The sequence below is a fragment of the Petaurus breviceps genome, unplaced genomic scaffold (genome assembly GCF_028583685.1).
Source record: "Petaurus breviceps papuanus isolate PSGF00001 unplaced genomic scaffold, PetGlider_PUasm1.0 490, whole genome shotgun sequence".
Classification (NCBI taxonomy): domain Eukaryota; kingdom Metazoa; phylum Chordata; class Mammalia; order Diprotodontia; family Petauridae; genus Petaurus; species Petaurus breviceps.
In genome coordinates this window covers 12,077,509-12,098,569 of record NW_027186352.1, presented here as the reverse complement: position 1 = coordinate 12,098,569, position 21,061 = coordinate 12,077,509, and the positions used below count along the sequence as shown (strand labels likewise).

General features: G+C 44.8%; 1 protein-coding gene across 4 annotated transcripts in view; it reads left to right on the top strand.

The window, feature by feature from the left end:
* Positions 1–14,045, top strand: part of FAS (Fas cell surface death receptor) — a 41,066-nt gene extending 27,021 nt beyond the window's left edge. For 3 of the 4 annotated variants that reach the window (XM_069101757.1, XM_069101761.1, XM_069101759.1), the window contains 7 exons: positions 2,012–2,149; positions 4,806–4,914; positions 5,937–5,998; positions 6,218–6,286; positions 7,301–7,353; positions 9,864–9,888; positions 12,670–14,045. In XM_069101757.1, coding sequence (XP_068957858.1) covers positions 2,012–2,149; positions 4,806–4,914; positions 5,937–5,998; positions 6,218–6,286; positions 7,301–7,353; positions 9,864–9,888; positions 12,670–13,001 — 788 coding nt within the window. In that variant the 3' untranslated portion in view covers positions 13,002–14,045. The remainder of the gene's footprint in view (positions 1–2,011; positions 2,150–4,805; positions 4,915–5,936; positions 5,999–6,217; positions 6,287–7,300; positions 7,354–9,863; positions 9,889–12,669) is intronic. The other variant, XM_069101758.1, reaches the window with a different exon arrangement.
* Positions 14,046–21,061: the final 7,016 nt, after the last annotated feature.

The following is a 21,061-nucleotide window of genomic DNA, read 5'->3' as shown; positions in this document are numbered from 1 at the left end:
TCTGTCTCTCTCTCTCCTTGTGTCTCTCTCTCTTTTTCTGCCTCTGTCTGTCTCTGTCTCTCTGTCTGTCTCTCCCCCATCTCTCTCACCTGGTGCCATTAACAATGCAGTTTTTCTGCCCATCTTCTCTGTCATCCATCCTTTTCATCTTCTCTCTCTAATTCTCCTCCCTATCAGTTGCCAAGTGTCCTAGGACAGACTTTCAAAGAAAGCCTTAGTAAAAGATATTTTCATTTTCAGACTACTCCCATTAATCCTTTGTTTTATTTTTTCTTCAAGTATGCCCTTGTGGGGGGTGGGGAAGGGGGGCCCCCAATGTAATCAGACCCACCCACACTCCCCTCCTCTCTCTCTTTGTTTAGCTAGAATGTGGTGTTGGGCCACATTCTGTGCGTTCTGATGACCAGAACTAGGGAGGTCAGAAGGCATGACTGCACTAGCCAGACCACCTCTAGAATACTGTGGTCGTTCTGTTTTAGGGAGGACATTGGATAATCTCAGGCATGTCCCCAGAAGAACAACCATGGTGATGAAGGGCCTCAAGGTCATGCCATTTGGGAATTTATGTGAAGGAAATGGGGATGTTTAGTCTAGAAAAGAAAGAGAGCTAGCGCAGGTATCTGAAGAGTACATGGAAGGGCCAATTGAACCTTTCTCCATGATTGTTTTGTTTATCTCAAAAGGCTAGAACCAGAAGCGATGGAAAGCTGGTACAAAGAAGCAAACTGTGTCTGGAAAAAATGCCTAAGCATGAGAGGCGTCTGGATGACAGGAACGCTGGACAGCTCCTCTCCAGCGTGGTGTAGGGTGGAACCTGATGGGATTGGACACCCTAATCAACACCAAGAGTCTGGGGAAGGGAAAGGATTCGTAGGGGAGTGGGTGTGTAAGAGAACCCCAGGAAGTCTCTGAAAGAGAACAGTGATTGTTACAATCACCATGATAACACCCATGTCAAAAGCACTTTCAACACCCTCCTGAGGTAGGGCATATCTGGGCTATTATCCCTATTTGACAGCAGAGGAAACTGAGGCTCATAGAGGTAATGTTACTTGTCCAGGGTCACACAGCTGAGCCTTAGTTTCCTCATCTACAAATAGGTGTAATACTACCCATAGTTTCTACCTTTCCAGCCTGTTGTGAGGCTCGTATGAGAAGATACCTGAAAAGCACTTTATAAATGTCCATTAGTCTTCTTTCTCCTTCACTTCAGAGAGTTCTTCCTGTTTGTTTTCAATTTTAGTCGATCAACAAGCATTCATTAAGCCCTTCCTTTGTGCCAGGCACTGGCCTAGGCACTGAAGATACAGAGAAAGGCAAAAACACAGTCCTTGCTCTGGAGGGGCTCACAGCTGAATGGGGGAGAGAACATGCGCACAACCCTCTGTGCTTGCAGGTTACACTGGAGGCCATCTCAGAGGCAAGGGCTCTCACGGAAGGCAGGATTTGAGCTGGAGCTTGAAGGAGGCCATCCACGGAAATGATTGTTTGTCATTTCTTATGGTCACTAAACGTCAGAGTAGGAAGGGACCTCTGAGGCTTATGTGTCCAGTCCTGAACAAGATTCTCCCCTATATTGTGCCTGATGAAGGCTGCTCTAAACTTTGCTTGCAGACTCCCAAAGACCGGGAGCCCACTAGAGAGCCTCACCATAAGAGTGAGTGTTATCCTTACCCCCATCCAAAAGGGCTTCCCTCTAGCTGAAGACCAAAGTGGGCTCATTCCTTCTCTGACCACATTTTTGCATATTTTCAGGGGTGTCCTGGAACCAGCTCATTTTGAGAGCTGATTGTTAAATTTTCAGTGTGAGCCTTGCTCGGAAATGGGCAAATGCTACAAATCAGGGCTTAGTTCATTGTCTTGCTGAATACCTAGACTTAAGAAAGTGTTGGAGAAGATATTGATAATGCAGATTAAGTCTAAAAGTGTGGCATACATACTTTTTCCTGGAGAGCTGATTGTTAAATATTTCCTAGCATGCCCTTGCAAACTTTCCTTTACTCTTGGACAGGCACAAAGAAAACTGTTGACTGTACGGCGAATGGAGGCAAACCACAATGCACAAACTGTACCCCTGGGGAAGATTACGTGGATCATCCTCACTATCGTGATAAATGTCTACGTTGTGGCCTTTGTGACAGAGAGCATGGTAAGTCTGTCAAAGTACAATGGAAAAACAAATTTCACATGAAACCTATGTTCCTTTCATGCAGACAGGGTTGCAGACAGAACATGCCAGTCAATTCGGTTCAGGAAATGTTTCTTTCCCATCTGTGATGTGCCACACCAGACATTTCTTGTACAAATAGACATTCTGCTGTAGGGCCAGGGAAGGAAGAGGGAAGGTCATAAATGTTCCCAGAGAACTAAATTCAGGGTGTATGCTGAAAGTGAAAGTCTAAAAGCTTGGAGGTTTATATTAATTAACATTATTCATTAGCGGCACAGCAATGTGTGAGGGGTGGGCTAGAGGGGACACTAACCTCTAGGGGAACCAAGAAAGGGTTTCATGAAGGATGAGCATTTATGTGAGGAGCGTAATGGCACCTGGTACATGACTGACAATGGACTGGGACAGTCTGACAGTCGGTCAGGAAAGGGAGCCTGGCCCACAGGAAGGGCAGGAGGAGGCTGAAAGTCTCTGCGGGGAAGGGGTCTCTACCAGTGAACCTCAATGCCCTGGAGGAGACAGAGGATGATCCCGTGATGCCCAAGGTACATAACTCTCCCTGAGCTTGTGGGTCACGTTCAGACAGCTCTGCAGCAGCACGGTCCAGCATAAGACCACACCGGGAAACACACAGACACAGCTCAGGGCAGACCCAGGGCAGAGCTGGCCAGACTCCCTGTCCCCCGGAGCCCAGTGGCCACTCCTCCAGCCTCTCTCTTCTCTTTCCCTCGGCTATTTCCCAGCGCTCTCCACTTGCTGGCTGAAAGGGAGGCTGGCTGCTCCCCTCATAGCCAGGAGCCACAGCTGTTGCCTGACACTGACCTCAGAGACCGGCAGGCGTACAGCAGTCGGTCAGTCAATCAACAGGCATTAAAGTACCAACTGTATGCCAAGCACTGTGCTGTGTAGTGGGGGCACAAAGACAAATGTAAAATAGTGTCTGCCCTGTGGGAACGTATACATATACACACATGCATGTGTGTGTAAACCGTGTAAACATAGAATCGCTGCAACAGAATTGTGAGACCAGGGTGGGGCAAACCCCGGGTCAAAGCGCGCAGCCGAAGGCATAAAATCGGTCCTGTGCTGCAGAATGTCTCCGCTCAGCCTAGACTGCCCACTGGCTGCGAAAGGACTGAGCTGCTTAGAAAGACCTCGGAGTCCCCGATTTGAGGCACGGATCGATCGCTTCCCAGAGGATCTGAAATGTGTGGCCAGTGCAGTTCTCCGGGGCTAGTGGCTTATTCAGGCCTCCTTTGCGATTCACGCTGCCCCCCATTCCTCACTGAGCTGCAAAGGATCGGCGATGGCCGCTCCCCAGGCCCGCCCTCTCCTCCGCTTTGCGGTGGCTGTCAGAGGCCACTGGATCGGCCTCTCGGGGAGTTCTCGGCGCCTCCCTCTCGTTCTTTCTGCCGCCTCCACAACTGGCGCATCTGCTCTTCCCCAACCTCGCCTGTCCTCCAACTTAGTGTGAGCCTCTGGGCTGTGGCATTAGCCTCCTACTTGGCCTCCCTGCCTTGAACCTCTCTCCTCTCTCTACCGATGCCAAAGTGATTTTCTTACAGCTCAGGCCTGACCCCCGTCAATAAACTCCCTCTGTTACCTGTAAGATCAGATAGAGAGTTTGGCACTTAAAGTTCATCCCTTCCAACCTTTCCCACATGTCATTGCCCTCCATACCCTTCACGGTCCAGATCCATCTCCCTTCTCCAGGCCTTTGCCTTAGCTGTGCCTCGTGCCTGGAATGCTCTCCCTCCCTCTTCACCTGTGCCTCCAGAATCCCTGACTTCTTGACCAGGTGGCACAGGGGCCACCTCTTACACAAAGCTTTTCTGAGCTCCCCCAGCTGCTAGTGCTATCTTTTCTAAGGTTATCTTGTTTCTGCTCTGCATAGATCTCATACATACATATGTCATCTTACCCATTTGAATGCAAATTCCTTGAGGTTAGGGAATTTTTCCATGTAAGTACAGTGCCTGGCACATAGTAGGCTCTTAATAAATGCTTGTTGATTGATAAACACGGCTAGATGGGGAAAAGGTCATGTTTTACAAAAAAAAATATTTTATTAATTCACTTAATTTGACAAATATTTCTATTTACACCTACTATATGTAAGACATATGCTGCTGGGTGCTGGGGTTATGAAACTAAAAGGTGCCACAGTCCCTACCCTTAAAAAATATACACGTATCCTATCCTGATTGCTTCAAGGTTAGATGAGATGAGACAGAAGAAAAATTTAGACAGAGGTTGCTAGGAGGATTTGAGAAAAGAGAAGAGCCATACAGCCATGGGGAGGGGGTACCCAGCTAAACTAGGAGGCAAGAAGTTAGAGGCTGTGTAGGAGGGCACATTTCAAGGGCAAAGGGATGGGCTACAGGAATCTACTAGGCAAGGGAGGGTAGCAGGTGGCGTTCCCTATCAAGTGGATGAGAAGGAATCATGTGAAAAGTCAGTGGGAGCCAGGTTACGGAGGGCGTTAAATGCCAAGGCAAGAGACAACAGAGATTTATTGGAGATTTTTGAGGACAGTGGGGTAAACCTGGTGGTGGTGAGGAGAGAAGATGGAGTTAGTGGACTGACAGAAGACATTCCAGATAAAGATGCTGAACCCTGTGGAATTTCTTTTTAGGCTTGGAAGTCAGAAAGAACTGTACCACTGTTCAAAATGTCGTCTGTGGATGTGCCAAGAACTTTTTTTGCAACACTCCTGAGTGTAAGCACTGTGAACCCTGTGCCCAGTAAGTGCAATGTTCTTCGTTTCTCAGTCTAAGACACCCTGGCTATTAGTTCTAAAGAGGAGCTTACTGGAGGCAGCCCCCCAGGGCAGATGCACACAGATTGGAAACCAGGACCCTTGAGTCTCATCCTAGTCAAGCCACTTCTTTCTGGGTCTATTACCTTATCTAAGAGAGATTTTCATAAGGTGATCTCTCAGCACCCTTCTCATAGAATTCCATGACCCTAACTTATGTAGTGAGGCAAGGGACAGAATACAATGCCTCTTCCCTAAGTGTGGAAAGGAGGAAAAAGCTACCAAGAGACTCTGAGGTCATCCCTATCATCTAAAACAGCCCTGAGGCAACCAGGTGGGAAGCAGGACCTGGTAGGGTGAGGAGGGTGAATGTGGACATTCATCTCTCTTAGCTTCTCATTAGCCTCCTAGACTCTCCATCATTGCCACAAATCACTGCCCCATTCTTCTCAATTCAAACTCTATGCATAAATCTGCCCCTTCACCGTCATCCTTGCTTTTTTCCTGGAAACTTTTCCCCCTTCCCCCTTGGAGTAGCTTCCTGGCACTGTAAAAAGTACCATGACCACCACAGGGCTGCTTATTATAGTCTGGGATGTAAGCCTCATGAGGGCAGGGACTGCTGTGCTTTTGTCTGTATCCTCAAAGCTTAGCACCAAGTAGTTGCTTCTACTTTGTTGGTTGATTAATTAACAGATTGATTGAGTAGGGAAATCTATTTCTGGAGAGCGGTGCTGGTGGTGGAGAAATTGTGATGGGACGATAAAGGGACGGGCATGATTTTGGCTTTGCCCCTGTAGCCCCACTGCCTGGCACAGAGGAGATACATTTAACAAATTCTCAACGAATGAATGAAGTCTTACTGGTTTAAAATTCAGTAGGTCAAGAAAAAACAAATCACAAGCATGAGCTCCCCGACCTTTTAGCATCTGTAGAGTGAGAGGGCATAGTTATTCCCACCTTTCCAAGTCATATTCAGTGATGTCCCCCACCTGTTCTCCCCTCCAGGTGTGAACATGGCGTCCTTGAGGAATGCACTGAGAGCAGAAACACCGTCTGCCAAGTCCAAGGTAATGGATCCTTTGCCATTTGTCTTTTCCCTCTCTCCCCCAACCCCAAGAACAGAGAAGGAAGAGGCAAGGAGGCATCTGGATCTGGGAGGGGGGAGAAGGCATCACGCAGCACTAGGTCACTCGGGAAGGAGCTTCCCCTGCTCTCTGCACAGCCACATGGGGACCCCACCGCAGGTGGTCGGTTCCCATCTAACCTGCTGCTTTCTTAAATCCCAGAGAATAAACAGTGGTACTGGCTCTTGCTGCTGCTGCCAATCCTGCTCATGCCTCTTGGGATTATTTATTGTAAGTACCTTCTTTTTCACATTGTCCCTGGGGAGGGTTGAGATTATTATTAATTACATAATGATAATAACTGACATCTATATTCTGATTGGAAGCATGGCTGAGTGGATTAGACTCCCTGGATTTGGACCAATCACTGATACTTACTGAATGGGTGACCATGAGCCTTTTAACCTCGCTGAACCTCAGTCTCCTCATCTGTACAATGGGCATTGTCATTCCTGTAGTAAGTGCCTTACAAGCAGATGAGTGAGAGACTTTGACTTGAAACACTCTGCAACTTCTAAAGCTCTTGGAGATCAGTTACTAGACCGGAAATCTGCTGACATCTGGTCCTAGATCTACAATAGGAAGGGACCTCAGAGGTCATTCCTCTGCTAGGATGCCATCATTTTACAGATATGAAAACTGAGGCAGGGATTTTATAGGACTGTAGGATATTAGATTTATTTAGAGATAGAAGGAGGCCTCAGAAGGCATCAAGTAAAACCCCCTGTTTTTACAGTTGAGAATACTAGGGCTCAGAGAGGGTAAATGTTTGGCTCAAGGTCACACAGCTCATAAGTGTCAGAGATAGGATTTGACTCCAAGTCTGGCAATCTATCCACTGCAGCATTGGACTACACTATTGTATGGGGATGGGTGCAAATGAGGGGTGACAGCTTCCCATGTGAGAGTATTTGGGAATGACCCAGGACTGTGTGACAGGCTAAGAAGCAGCTTTAAATTATGCCAGTGACCAGATGACAGAGAATTCAGGCCAATCTTAAGACTCTTGCTGGGGAGGTTTAGATAGTTTAAAATAGAGCACATTTTGGAATTGCTGTGGAAAGCTCAGGCTCCCCAACGAATGCCCCCCATCCATTGTGGGAAAGATCTCCTTCTCGTCTGGATTTTTGTACTCTGAACACAAGGGGATTGGAGGCAGTGTTCTCCAAGAGCCTTGCTTCCCCTTGCTTTGGTCTGTCTCAGAGATGATTTACTCTGCTCTTTTTTTTTTTTTAACCATTTTAGGCTTGAGAAGAAAGCGCAAAGGGGATGTCTATATCTTAGAAAGGAGAAATTCGGTGGGTATTAACTATTGTTAAATGGCAGTGAATGGGTCCGGTCCTCATGACGTTCACAGGGGAATGGATGAACCACAGTAGGTGGGATGGGCCAGATTCTAGCCATGAAACGACTGGCTTCCCAGTCTAGCATAACTCTTAACATATGGACAAGACTTTAATGTTGGATGGTCATCCATTGAGGCCATTTTGTCTTCTCCTTTACAATTGAGGTAAAAGACATCTCAGACCACATGACAAAAGTGGGAGACTCTGGAGGAGGCTGGAGAGAGTATATACCAGGATGAAGAATGGGTTTCATATTCCAGAAAAGGTCTTAGGAGAAAGAGTTGAGATGTTGGAGAAATAATGTCAAGATATGCTGGGGATTCCTTTGATTTTAGTCATCAGGCACTGAAAATATAAGGGGCACTAGCTTCAGGGGAGTTGTCTCAATGGAAGATGCCATAGAGTCCATCCTCCCCATTTTACAGATGGGGAAACTCAGGCATAGGGTGATTTTTTTTAGTGACTTCGTCAGGATCATGAAGACATTAAACATCAGAGATGTGTTTCAGACACAGGTTCTTCTGACTCCCAAGTCCAGCACTCTGCATTTATGATGACAAAGCAAAGACATCCTCTGATACCACATCTCAGTATGGAGGTGACCCTGGGTTCTTGGAGTCTTGATTCTGTCAGTGAAGTACCAATTCTCGTTGGTCCTTCCAAATATAAAGGCTCAGAGGAAGGAAGTACCTTCTGTGGCCACATTTGGCATCAGCATCTGGTCTCCTGACTCCAGCTGCAACATTTTTTCCACTGTATCAGGGCTTTAGAAAAATTATAGGGCTTCAATTGCTCCAAGGAACTCCTCCATTGCTGATAGGGAAAGTCTTTGGACAGGTTTGGAAACATTGCTCAATCCTGCACATGCAAAAATAATGCTTCCCGCCTACCATCAATTATGCTAAGGCTCCAAGTTGTTTCCCTGGGAGCAAGGTAACTGAATGACAGCTCTGTTTCCTGGTGCTCCCTTATCACCCAGATATTTTCAAGATGGTGGACGAGGGTCATGGCTAAAGTTTAGGGCAGCTATGCAGTACAGAAGCAACATTGGATTTGGAATCAGAAGACTGGGTTCTAATCCTGGCTTATTATATGAGTGACCTTAGCCACTCAGTTTCCCTTTCTGCATACTGGAAGGGTTTGTTGAGATGACCTTGAAGGACACTTCCATTTCTACATCTATGGTCCAGTTATCATGAGATAGATTGGAGCTACCTGGTCAATGGAGGGTTGAACTGGGTCAAAGTTTGACAATTGGCTCTGTGCTCCAACTAAGCTAAATGTAAGAAAGTTAAATACCCTATCAAGTTCAGATAGAGACAAGCTTAGAAGGGTGTGTGTGTGTGAGTGTGTGTGTCTTTTTGGGTGGGTGTGTACGTATGCATGTCTGTCTATCTCAGCATCAGTTATGCCAAGACTGTCTTTTTAAATAGTGACTCAAACAAGTTGACCCGTGTAGGTATTTTAAGAATGAAACTATATCTATAGCTATTATGGAATTAAATAGGGGGAGGATGAGGAGGAGTAAAGATAGGCCATACCATTGTGTAGAAGAAGGTTCTCTCAGTGTGTTCTCTCAGATTATTTTTTAAAAATTTATTTATTTATTTTTAGTTTTCAACATTCACTTCCATAAGTTTTAAATTTTCTCCACCTCCTTTCCCTCCCTCCTCCCCGAGACAGCGTGTGATCTGATATAGGCTCCATTAAGCACATTTTCCCATTAGTCATGCTGTATAGAAGAGTTTGAATGAATGGGAAGAACCGTGAGAAAGAACAAAAGAAAACAAAGAGAGAGCAAAGAGTCTGCTTTTCTCTGCACTCAGACTCTATATTCCTTTCTTTGGATGGGGGTGGAATTTTCCAGTGTGAGTCTTTTGGAGTGGTTTCAGGTTTTATTGAGTAGAGCAGAATCCTGGAATCTCAGAGCTTCAAGGGCATTGAATTCAAGCCATAGCTAACCAAGAACCCCCACTCCACCATGCTGCTCCTGTGGCCTCTCCTTGAAGCCTTTGGATCAGCTCTAATTGTTAGGAAAGTTTTACTTATATCATGACCCAATCTCTCTTGACAACATCCACCCATTTCCTGCTTCTGTCCTTTGGGGCCAAGAAGATGTCTATTCCATCCTGAAGACCCTCCTCCTCCAAGTCTCATTTCCCTTCTGATAAACACTCGCCTTGGATTAACTTCCTTGAGTACAGAGACTTGGTTTGTGGGGGTCCAGTATAAAATATGCTCTTCTATGAGGGGAGAAACTGGACAGCAGTGCAGATGGCAAGACAGCTAGGGCAAATGACAAGATGACCAGGCCTTGAAGTTATCTGGCAACCATCTTTTGGGGATGGTGTGTAGAAGTACACTGCAGGAGAAGAAGAATGACCTCTGAGGTCCTGTCCAGTTTGTAAAATTCTACAATGCTGTGATATATTTATTCTCTCTCTCTTCTTTTTCCCCCATAGGAAAACATTCCTCTGAGTTATACAGGTAAGATATTATTTTATTTGCCCAGGAGCAACAGATTTCAGAATTACTACCTTCTCCCCAATTCTGCTGCATCATTACATTAATTACCTGCATGAAATTAAATCATTACATGCTCATTAAAAAATAATGGCTTCTACCCAGTAGCTTCTCAGGAATTGTTTGTTGAATTGAAATGACAACATTATAAAGAAAAGCAAAGTTTGACAGACTCTAGAATTTTGATTAGTGGGATGACAAACTGAGACACCTTAAAATGGATGAAAATCTCTGTTACTCACCTCCTCCCAGGGAGAGGATGGACTCAAGACACAGAATGAGTTGTCCATTTGGGAGACGGCCAATGATGGAATTTGTTTTGTTTGCATATTGGTTTTGAGGGCTACGTTTTTTTGTATTTTTGTTTTCTTCTTCAATGGGCATAGAGAATGGAAGGGAGAGATAATAAATGTCCATTAATTGAAGAGGCGGGACTTGGGGGGGAGGGAGGTAATAAGTCCACCTCCACTGGAAGTCTTCAAGTATTGTTTGGCAGGCTACTTACTTGTTGAGATTGCATAAAGAAGATTCTCATTTAGGCTCTACTGGACCAGAAACTTGATGTAATGAATGCAGGGCTGGACTCAGGTTTCAGATCCCACCTCAGACACTTAGTAGCTGTGTGACCTTGGGCAAATCACTTAACATCTCTGTGCCTCAGTTTCCTCCTCTGTAAAATGAGCAGGTTAGACTTGGCGGGTCTGAGGTCCCTGCTCCAAGCCTAAAATTCCATCATCTCTAGGGTCGCCTCTGAGTCCGAGATCCTGAGACCAAGAATAAAGTGAAATTAGCTCAGATAGTCTCATTAAATGCTTACATTTTTCTCTAACGAGACAAATGGAAGCAAGGAAGAAAACATGTATTTATTAAGCATCTCCTGTATGCTGGGCTCATTGATAAGAGCTTTACAATTATTTTCTCATTTGATCCTTCCAACAAGCCTGTAAGGGAGGTGCAATTACTATCTCCATTTTATAGTTTAGGGCAATGAGACAGACAGAAGTTAAATGACTTGCCCAGGGTCACTAGTCAAGTGGTCTCCACTGTGCCATCCAGATGTTGTTACTGGGAGGAGGCAGTAGGGACCCAGGAAATCCTGCATCCTTGCCTTTCCTTGGACTCAGTTCCTGACCTCTTACCTTCCTTTTGGCGTTAAGTGGACGATCCTTTGGTCGTTCTCCTGGCACCCTCTGACAAATGATCCTCCAGCCTGTTTGAATACGTCCAGTGATGGGGGACTCATTACCTCCCAAGGCAGCCCCTTCCTGCTTTTGGATAGCTCTCATTGTCGTCAAGTTGTCCCTTTTGTTGAGCCAAAATCTTTGATGAGGACGAAGCTGTCCCCGCCACGTTCCCCCCAGCAGACTCCATCTTTCACAGGACGCTGGCCAAAACATACCCTGATCGCTGTTTCCTGTGTCATCTACTGCCCCAGCTTAGTCCTCCTTACTCCCAGGCAGGCAGAAAGATTCCAGAACTTCTAGCAATGTTGTACCACCTCAAAAACCAGAGCACACCATTCAGATAATGACCATACCAAGGCTGTTTGTAAGCACCTGCTGTGTGCAGAACACGGAGCCAAGTGCTGGATGTTTACATGAGACACAGGGGCTTATAGTCTGGAGTTGGGGTGGGGGGCCAGGTGTCCCCACAGGTAAGTCTAATCCAGAACTCCATGTGAGATGTGCATTTTCATCCAGATCAGATTTCTTCAGCCTGAGGATCTCCCAGTATAGAAACCCTCCCCCACCATAGATCTGAAACACTGGAAGATGAAGTGGCTTGTCCATTGTCATGCAGCTAGATTGTGGCAGAGATAGGATTCGAACTCAGGTCTTCCTCATTCTGAGGCAAACTTTGCATCCACTGGACCCTGGTGCTGTTCAAGGCAGAGGAGGTGGGGGTGGTACAGTCTTACAGACGCAGAAGAAGCTGTCCAAATCTATTTGCTAGATGGCACAGAGAAGAGACTTGGGCTTGGGAAGACCTGGATTATTGTCTGTGTGATTCTGGACAAGTCACTTCACCTTTCTGAGCCTTCATCTGCAAAATGAGGGGACTGTGCCTGGCAATGTGCTCCAAAATAGGGGTCTGCAAACTTAGTGGCAATTATTGCTTGCTTTTTATTATTTTGATAACTGTATTTCAATTTAATTGATTTCCTTGTAGTCCCGTCCACTTTGTACACTTAAAAGCATTATTCTGAGAATGGGTCCCAACGCACTCTGCAGCTTCTGTAAAAATCACAGAATTCATTTTCCTTCCCCTGGGGGATGGGAATGGGGGGGCATAGGAAGGGGCACCTTTCTCTCCTTTCTGGCTCTTAGAGTCACTTGGTTGTTGAGGAACAATCTAGTTTCTGCGTCTCTGTTTCCTTCTGTGTTAAATGATGAAAGGGATCCTGCTTTTTTATGCCCTGACCCCTTCAGCAGTCTTGTCAAGTCTCTGGGCCCCTTCTTAGATAAGTGTTATTAAATGCATAAGATAAACATGGGTGGGATTATAGAGGTTACTAAGTGTATTGAAATAAAGCCATGCGGACCCCAGAGTATGAACTCCTGGCCTTGATGACCTCGAAGGTCTCCCCCAGCCCTACATCTATGTTCCTATGTTCCTAAAGGACAGAATTAGAAGTCACAAAACTTCACCCTTTGTGCCTCTGATGGAAAGGAAGGAGCAGAGATTCATTTCAGAAATCCTTTTTTATGGGCTATTTTCTGTTTGTGTTTATTTCTTACTTTTCAGATATTGACTTGAGTGAATATATTCCAAAAATTGCTGAGAAAATGGAGCTAGACCAGGTCAGGAAGTTTGTCCGGAAGATGGGCACAACCGAAGTCAAGATTGACCAAGTGAAAAATGATTATAACAATGACACAGAGGAACAGAAAATCCAGCTGCTCAAACACTGGTATGAGAGCCATGGGAAGAGGGGGGCTCACAGAGAGCTCATCCAGGGCCTTTGGGATATCGGACTGCGAGTCGTTGCTGAAAAGCTCCAGGATGTCATCAAGACCCACTCAGAGGAGAATGAGCACTCCAACAGCCTACACGGCCAAGGCCTGGTCTCCAGCTAGAGGTCTCTGCCACCCTGTGCCTATCCGAGTGGCTTCAGAAACGGTGAGGAGGGAGGGGGCAATAAAATCAGTCCTCATTCCAGGGTCCTAAGTGGTTTGGGGTATAAATAGAACAACTTCGAGAGCAGTTTTTCTTTTGTTAGGACATAGATACTTATATGAGAGTGTATCTGAATCTACATGGGTCAATCAGGAACTCTGGGAAGGTCTCCCCTTCTCCCACCCAATGAGGTTGTGGTTCACCGCACGGAAGCACCTGCCGGTCACCCTCTCAGGCTTCTGTCCTTCTGCTTCTGTGGTCACTCTCCAGCAGACGGCTTTTCAGCTGTTACCACAGCAAGAAAATGAGGATCAGATTCTGCCCAAGCCCCCTCGGGAAAGGGACCAGGGGACCCAGAGCCCAGTTTTGGGTTTTGCTTTTCAAACCACGTCATGACCTTCCAGGACATAACTTGGCTTTAATCATTTTGTTCTTGATTGTGATCCTGTGTATTTTGAAGCTGATTTTCTTTTAAAGTAACCTTGGATGGGCAGCTGGTTGAAGTGACCAGGCTTGTGGTGCCCAGAGAAGAAAGAGGCCCTGCTGGCCTCTCTGAGGTGAGGTGAGGTCTTGACCACTGGCAAACTCAGCACCTCTTCCTAAATGACCTTTGGGATGCCAGGGCGGAATGTAGTAGGAAATTGTTGGAGAGATAGTGTGCTGCTTAATGGTTTTGTCTGTGCTGTGAACTCTGCTGGGGATCTGGTGTTTCAGCAAAAGAAAGACCTTGAAAAGTGAATCACATCCTATGCAAACCATAGTCATTAAATAATTTTCAGACTTTGAAAAAAATGCATCATGGACATGAGATCAAATAGAATTCCTGAGCAAAGCACGGTACCCACCTCCTGACAGAGACTCGAGGGACAGAACAAGGTGGAGGTTTGGGAACATGGTCAAGCCAGGAATTTGTTTTGATTGACCAGGTCTATTTGTTACAAGAGCTCTGTTTTTTTATTTAAAAAAATTAACAAAAAATTAAATTAAAAAATGTTCAAATTAAATTGATTGAATGTTTCATGTTGTTTGAACAGCAGTTTTGCCTTTTGCTTTTACCCTGGTTCTGTTCGTGGTCATTCAGTCATTTCAGTCACGCCCCTCTCTCTGTGACCCCATTTGGTGTTTTCTTGGCAGAAAAGCTGGAGGGGTCCGCCACTGTCTTCTCCATGGCATGCGCTAGCCCTTTTCATCTTGCATGAATGTTTGCCAGAGGACCTTAAACATCTGATCACATGCCCCCACTCCTACTCACCCCTCCAGTGATGTTTGACTGCACAAGATTCTTTCATGGATCATGGTGTCATCCTTCCCCCACCCCCCGCTCCAATAAGTAGGCTGAAGTTTTTCTAGCCCTTTCTTCTTGGAAGAAGGTGAGCAGTGTGGGCCTTAAAGAAGACTGCCCAGACAGCCAGGGAAGTGCTAAATCCCACTGCGGATTCAGTCCAGTGAGAAGAGGACCCGTGCCTGGACCACCTGTGTGCAGGGTTGTGTCTACAGCTCCCGGTGTATCCACACCTGCTGTGTTTTCGCTGCCTGTCACCCCAAGACTCTGAGGTACTAAAAAATGGTCAAATGGAAGAGGTAATGTCATCTTGACCTAGGAATTCAGTGCAAAGGACTCAAGCAGAACCAAGAAAACTACACAGCCAAAAACTTTAAACAGCAACACCCAACTGAACAATAGAAACTGAAGCCTTTGGAATTATAATGACCAAGTTTGGCCCAAAGGAAGAAAACTAAGGAGACACCTCCCTCCACTTCTCTGCAGAGGTGGGGGGCCACGAGTGAGGAAGACTAAATGTTACAGCGATGGCAGACTTTGTCCATTTTGGTTAGTTTTTCTGAACTTTTTTCTTCCTCTTTATTCCTTATGATAATGAAAGTCTTTCTGGGAAAAGGTTGGGGGAAGCCAGGAGGTAACCTCAAGGGAGACCCTGGTGCTAAGTGGGAGTCTGTTGGGTGTTATCCACCCTTGGGATGTATGGGTCTTATTCCATAATTTGAACATATGGTTTTTGGAGCCAGACAAGATCAATCTTAGAGACCAGCTCTGGGATTGGACAAGTCCCTTCTCTCATCTTTGGGCCTTGGTTGCCTCCTCTGTAAAATGAGGGTCTTGAACCAGTCCCTTCCAGCGCTAAGGCCTATGGTCATCTTTTTCAAATGTGGAAACTGAGATCCAGAGAAGTCGATTGGATTGCCCCAAGAACCTGGCATATAAGAGGTGTTTAATTGGTAGTTATTGACTGTCTGTTTGCCCTAAGTGGGTGGATGCAGGACCCAGGTGTAGGCCTTATTGGCCAGAGAGAGGACTATGGCCTAGAGTTCCTGAGAGCTCAGGCTCCTCCTTTCAGACAACTTCTGGCTTCCTTGCCAGTAGCTTTTGTTTTTCCTGACTGATCTTTACCTGCTAGGAGCTCCTTTTTCTGAGGGTAGGAAAATCTATTACATGGATTGGTTGTTTGAACCATTGGGCTCTGAATGACCCTCTCTGCGTGAGGCAGACCCCTCACTGAGTTAGGGACAAGAACCCAAGATTACCTGACTCTGGGTACAGGTGTCTGTCCACTAAACCAGGCTGCCTTCCTTGAGAGGCTCTTCTGAGACAGAAGGAGGATTAGGGTCGGGCCTCTGGGGGCAGCCATGGAGCCTAGAGCAATGGGGGCAAGCATTTGCTTCTGCTGATGGGGAGATAGGAGGAGCTCTGAATCGCCTGTGCTGGGGCTAGGCCAGTGTTCACCTACCGTGCAAACTGAGGCCTCGTTCTTGTTAGCAATGAGCCCCTGGTGGGGCTCCGTGGGAGGGCACCAGAAAGGGAGTTAGGCTGCAAGGTTTCTGTAAACACTCAGCGCTCCACCAGGGACAGGAAAAGAATTGAGCTGAAGCCCTGGGCAGCCAGAGAAGCTGCAAGCTCAGGGCACCTGTGAAAATCAGCTGTGACTCATTTATTCTGCTGTGTGAGTAATGTGGTGTTCAGAGATTGGCTCCATCAGGAGCCTGGCCTGTCACAAAATGTATTTCTCAAAGCATCTCCTGAGTCCTCCACACCCTAACCCTGTGTTCACATACAGAGAAAGAAATGTGGAGTCTGAATGCAGAGGGAAGGAATTCCTGCCAGATCCAACATCGAAAGGAATGCACATCAAAGCATAATATTTTCTTGGTTGTTATTTCCTTTCTCATGGTTTTTCCCTTTTGTTCTGATTCTTCTCAGCAATGCAAGGATCTAAGACAACTCCAAAACCTTTCCATCATGAGTCTTTTGGTGTTTTCTTAGATCTTTGCATTGCTGAGAAGAGCCAAGTCTATGAAAGTTAATCATCGTACAATTGTACCCAACATGTATACAATGTTCCACTGATTCTGCTCCCCTCACCCAGCATCAGTTCACATAAGTATTTCCAGGTTTTTCTGAAGTCTGCCTGCTCATCATTTCTTATGGAACAACAGTATTCCATTACATTCACATACCACAACTTATTCAGCCATTCCCCAAGTGATAGGCATCCCCTCAATTTCTGATTCTTGGCCACCACAAAAAGAGCTGCTATAAATATTTTTGTACATGTGAGTCCTTTCCACATTTTTTGTGATCTCTTTGGGATACAGACCTACTAGTGGTATTGCTGGATAAAGTGTATGCACAATATTTTTTAAATTAAATTTTATGTTTATTTTTAGTTTACATCATTCATTTCCACAAGATTTTGAGTTACAAATTTTCTTCCTGTCTTTCCCCTACCCACCACCCCAAAACAGCAATCCTACCAAATACCCCTTCCCCCAATCTGCTCTATCCTATATCCTCCCCCATCCCCCCTCCGACTTTCTGGTAGGGCAAGATAGATCTTCATACCCCAGTGCCTGTATATACTATTTCCCAGTTGCATTTAAAAATAATAATAATATGTTTTTAAACATTTGATTTTAAAACTTTTAATTCCAGATTCTTTCCCTTCCTCCTTCCTCACCCACCCTTACTGGGAAGATAGGCAGTTCAATATATGTTGTACATGTGTGGCTATGCAAAACATTTCCATAATGGATATATTGTGAAAGACTGACTATGTTTCCCTCCATCCAATCCCGCCCCCCACTTGTTCTATTCTCTACTTTGACCCTGTCCCTTTTCAAAAGTGTGTGCTTCTAACTACCCTCTCCCCCAACCTGCCCTCCCCTCCATCATCCCCCCTCTCATCCCCTTCCCCCCTACTCTCCTGTAGGGTGAGTTACCCTATTTAGTGTGTATGTCATTCCCTCCCTAAGCCAAATTCAATGGGAATAAGGTTGACCCATTCCCTTTTGTCTTCCTGTTCTTCCCCTCCATTGTAACAGTTTTCCCTTGCCTCTTCAGTATGAGATCATTTACTCCATTCTGTCTCTCCCCATCTTCTCTCATTATATTCCTCTCACCTCTCAATTTCACCTTTTAAATATCATCCCTTCCTATTCAATTGTGCCTGTGCCCTCAGTCTATGTATACCTGTACACATATATACACACACTCACATATGTATTCATACACCCATATACCCTCCTATATAGACATATATATGAATGTATACATATATATACATATTTATTCTCATACTGAGAAAAGTTTCATTAGTTACAATTATGGTTTTTCCATGTGGGAATGTAAATAGTTCAACTTTGATAAGTTCCTTATGATTTCTTTTCCCTGTTTACCTTCTCATGCTTCTCTTGCTTCTTGTATCTGAATGTCAAATTTTCTATTCAACTCTGGTTTTTTCATCAAGAATGCTTGAAAGTCCTCTATTCCATTGAATTACCATATTTTCCCCTGAAACATGATACTCAGTTTTGCTGGGTAGGTGACTCTTGGTTTTAATCCCAGCTCCTTTGCCCTCCGGAATATTATATTCCAAGCCCTTCGAACCCTCAGTGTAGAAGCTGCCAGGTCCTGGGTTATCCTGATTGTGTTTCTACAATATTCAAATTGTTTTTTATTGGCTGCTTGTAATATTTTCTCCTTGATCTGGGAACTCTAGAACCTGGCTATAATATTCCTAGGAGTTTTCTTTTTGGGATCTTTTTCAGGAGGTGGATTCTTTCAACCTCTATTTTGCCCTCTGGTTCTAAAACATCAGGGCAATTTTGGGGGGAGAATTTCTTGAAGGATGATTTCTAGGTTCTTTCTTTGATCATGGCTTTCAGGTAGTCCAATAATTTTAAAATTATCTCTCCTGCATCTATTTTCCAGGTCAGTGGTTTTTCCAATGAGATATTTCACACTGCCTTCTACTTTTTTCATTTGTTTGGATCTGTTTAATAGTATCTTGATTTCTCATAAAGTCACTAGCTTCCATTTGCTCCAATCTAATTCTGAAGGAATTATTCTCTTTAGTGAGGTTTTGAGATTCTTTTTCCATACGGCAAGTTTAGCTTTTTAAGGCATTCTTCTCCTCATTGGCTATTTGAGCCCCTTTTGCCATTTGAGTTAGTCTATTTTTAAGGTGTTATTTTCTTCAGTTAGGTTGACTCTCTTTTCATGATTTTCTTGCATCATTCTCATTTCTCTTCCCAATTTTTCCTCCATTTCTCTTATTTGGTTTTCAAAATGCTTCTTAAGCTCCTCTATAGCCTGTAACCAATTCATATTTTTCTTGGAAGCTTTTGGTGCAGGAGTTCTGACTTCATTGTCTTCCTGCTGTTCCATGCTTTGATCCTTTCTGTCCCCAAAAAAGGAATCCAAAGTTGGATTGCTGTGCTTGCTTTTCTTCCTTTGCTTGCTCATGTTGCCACTCACTTACTTGACTTTTAAGCTTTTTGCCACAGTGGAACTCTGCTTCCAGAGAGAAGAGTTTGGCCCAATAGCTGTGGTTTTTCTCAGCTGCCAGAGCTATTAGTTGGCCACCCTCTCTGAAGCCTCCACACACTCTGGCTCACTGGTCACACACCCCAGGACCTCCACCCCAGACAACTATCCGTATCCAAGCAGGTTAAAGCAAGAGCCATTGCCCCTCATACTGGTTGCTTGGTACCCCTATAATCTGCAGGCCAGGAGATCTGAAGCAGTCATGCAACTGTGGCCACTGTGCCTCAGTTGCTTCTCCTTCCAGGGGCAGAGGTCAGACCACACTCACAGATCCCCTGTTCCCAAAATCCACTGACTTCTCACTTTGTCTTTGGCATTTATGGGTTGATAAATCTGGAAACTGCCACAGCTGCTAGTGATTCACTCTCCCAAAGTCCACTGGAGGGTCAGGGCCTCCCTGAGGCTAAAACCCCGGGCTCCTGCAGGGCTGGGCTCTGCTCCCAGAGCACTGCAATGGACCCTTCCTGTCCACCTGCTAGGCTGTCTTCAGCGGGAGGTTACTCTCTGTCACTTTGTGGGTTCTGTAGCTCTAAAGTCTGTTTAGAGTCATTTTTTATAGGTTTGAGGTGGTTATGGGGGGAGTACATGGAGTTTTTCTGCTTCTACATCACCATCTTAGCTCTGCCCCCCATGTATGAACAATTTTGTAGCCATTTGGGCATAGTTCCAAATTGCTCTCCAGAACAGTTGGATCAGTTCACAACTCCACCAACAATGTATTAGTGTTTCAATTTTCCCACATCTTCTCCAACATTTATCATTTTCCTGTTTTGTCATGTTAGCCAATCTGATAGGTGTGATGTAGTCCTTCAGAGTTGTTTTAATTTGCATTTCTTCAATCAATAGTGATTTAGGGTTTTGTTTTGTTTTGCTTATTTAATGATGTAACATTTTATATTTAGGTTGTATATCTATTTGGAGATTTATATGTGTGGAATAAGGTACTAGACTAAACCACTTTTCTGACAAATTTATTTTCACTTTTTCCAGTTGTTTTTTTTTTAATATGGGCCACTTTCTCCAGGGGTTTTCATGATTTGGCTTTTCAAATATTAGTCTATGCATTTTTGCTTATTGAATTCCTTAAATATTCTTCCATTGATGAGATTTTCTGCTTTCAAAGTTGTACCAAATAATTTTGATCATGACAGTTCCAAAATACATTTTGAGATCTGGTAATATGAGACTTCATTTTCCTCAATATTTACTTCTTTAAGTTACTACAATATATTTATTTAAATCTATTTAATAGCTCACTTATAATTATTAGAACATTTTTCATGAGACTATTTAAGTCATAAGACTATTAAGATATTCTTAAGGGGCAGCTAGGTGGAACAGTGAATAGAGCACTGGCCCTGGAGTCAAGAGGACCCGTTTAAATCCTCCCTCAGACACTTAACACAAAAACTAGCCATGTGACCTTGGACAAGTCACTTAACCCCAATTACCCTCCACAAAGCAAAAAAAAAAAAGATATTTTTAAAATGCAATTCTAATCATGTAACCTTTCCCCCTCCCCTGTCCACTGGATTCTGGTGACTCCCTATTACTTCCAGATTAAATATATAATCCTCTTTGACTGTTAAAGCCAGGCATTATCTGTCTCCTTTCTCCCTTTCCAGTCTTCTAACATCTTACTTCCTCCACACACTCAGTGACCCAGTGACACTGATCTCCTGCCTGTTCCTTGAACAAACATTCTGTCTTCGTGCTCTGATTTTTCTGCAGCCATCCCCCAAGCCTGGAACCCTCTCCCCTCATCCCTACCTTTTTTTTCCCCTGGATTCCTTTAGGGTCCGATTAACATCCCACCTTCTGCAAGAAATCTTTCCCAATTCTCCTTCACCTCAAAGCCTCCCCTGAGAGAATCTCTCCAGTTTATCCTGCGTCGACCTTGTTTGTGCCGAACTGTCTGCTTGTGTCTTACTCCATCAAAACATTGCTTTCTGCCTTTCTTTGCATCTCAAACATTCAGCACCAAACCCAGTATATACAGTAGGTGCTTAATAAATACTCATTGTGGTTGTGAATTCAGTAATCATTTATCAAGTGCCTCCTGTGTGCCAGGCACCCATAAATTATGCAGAAAATGCAAAAAAAGAAGCACAGGAGTCTAAAGATGTTCAAAGGCCCAAGGTCACACAGCTGAGGTAGGATTCGAACCTGGCTCCTGTGCTC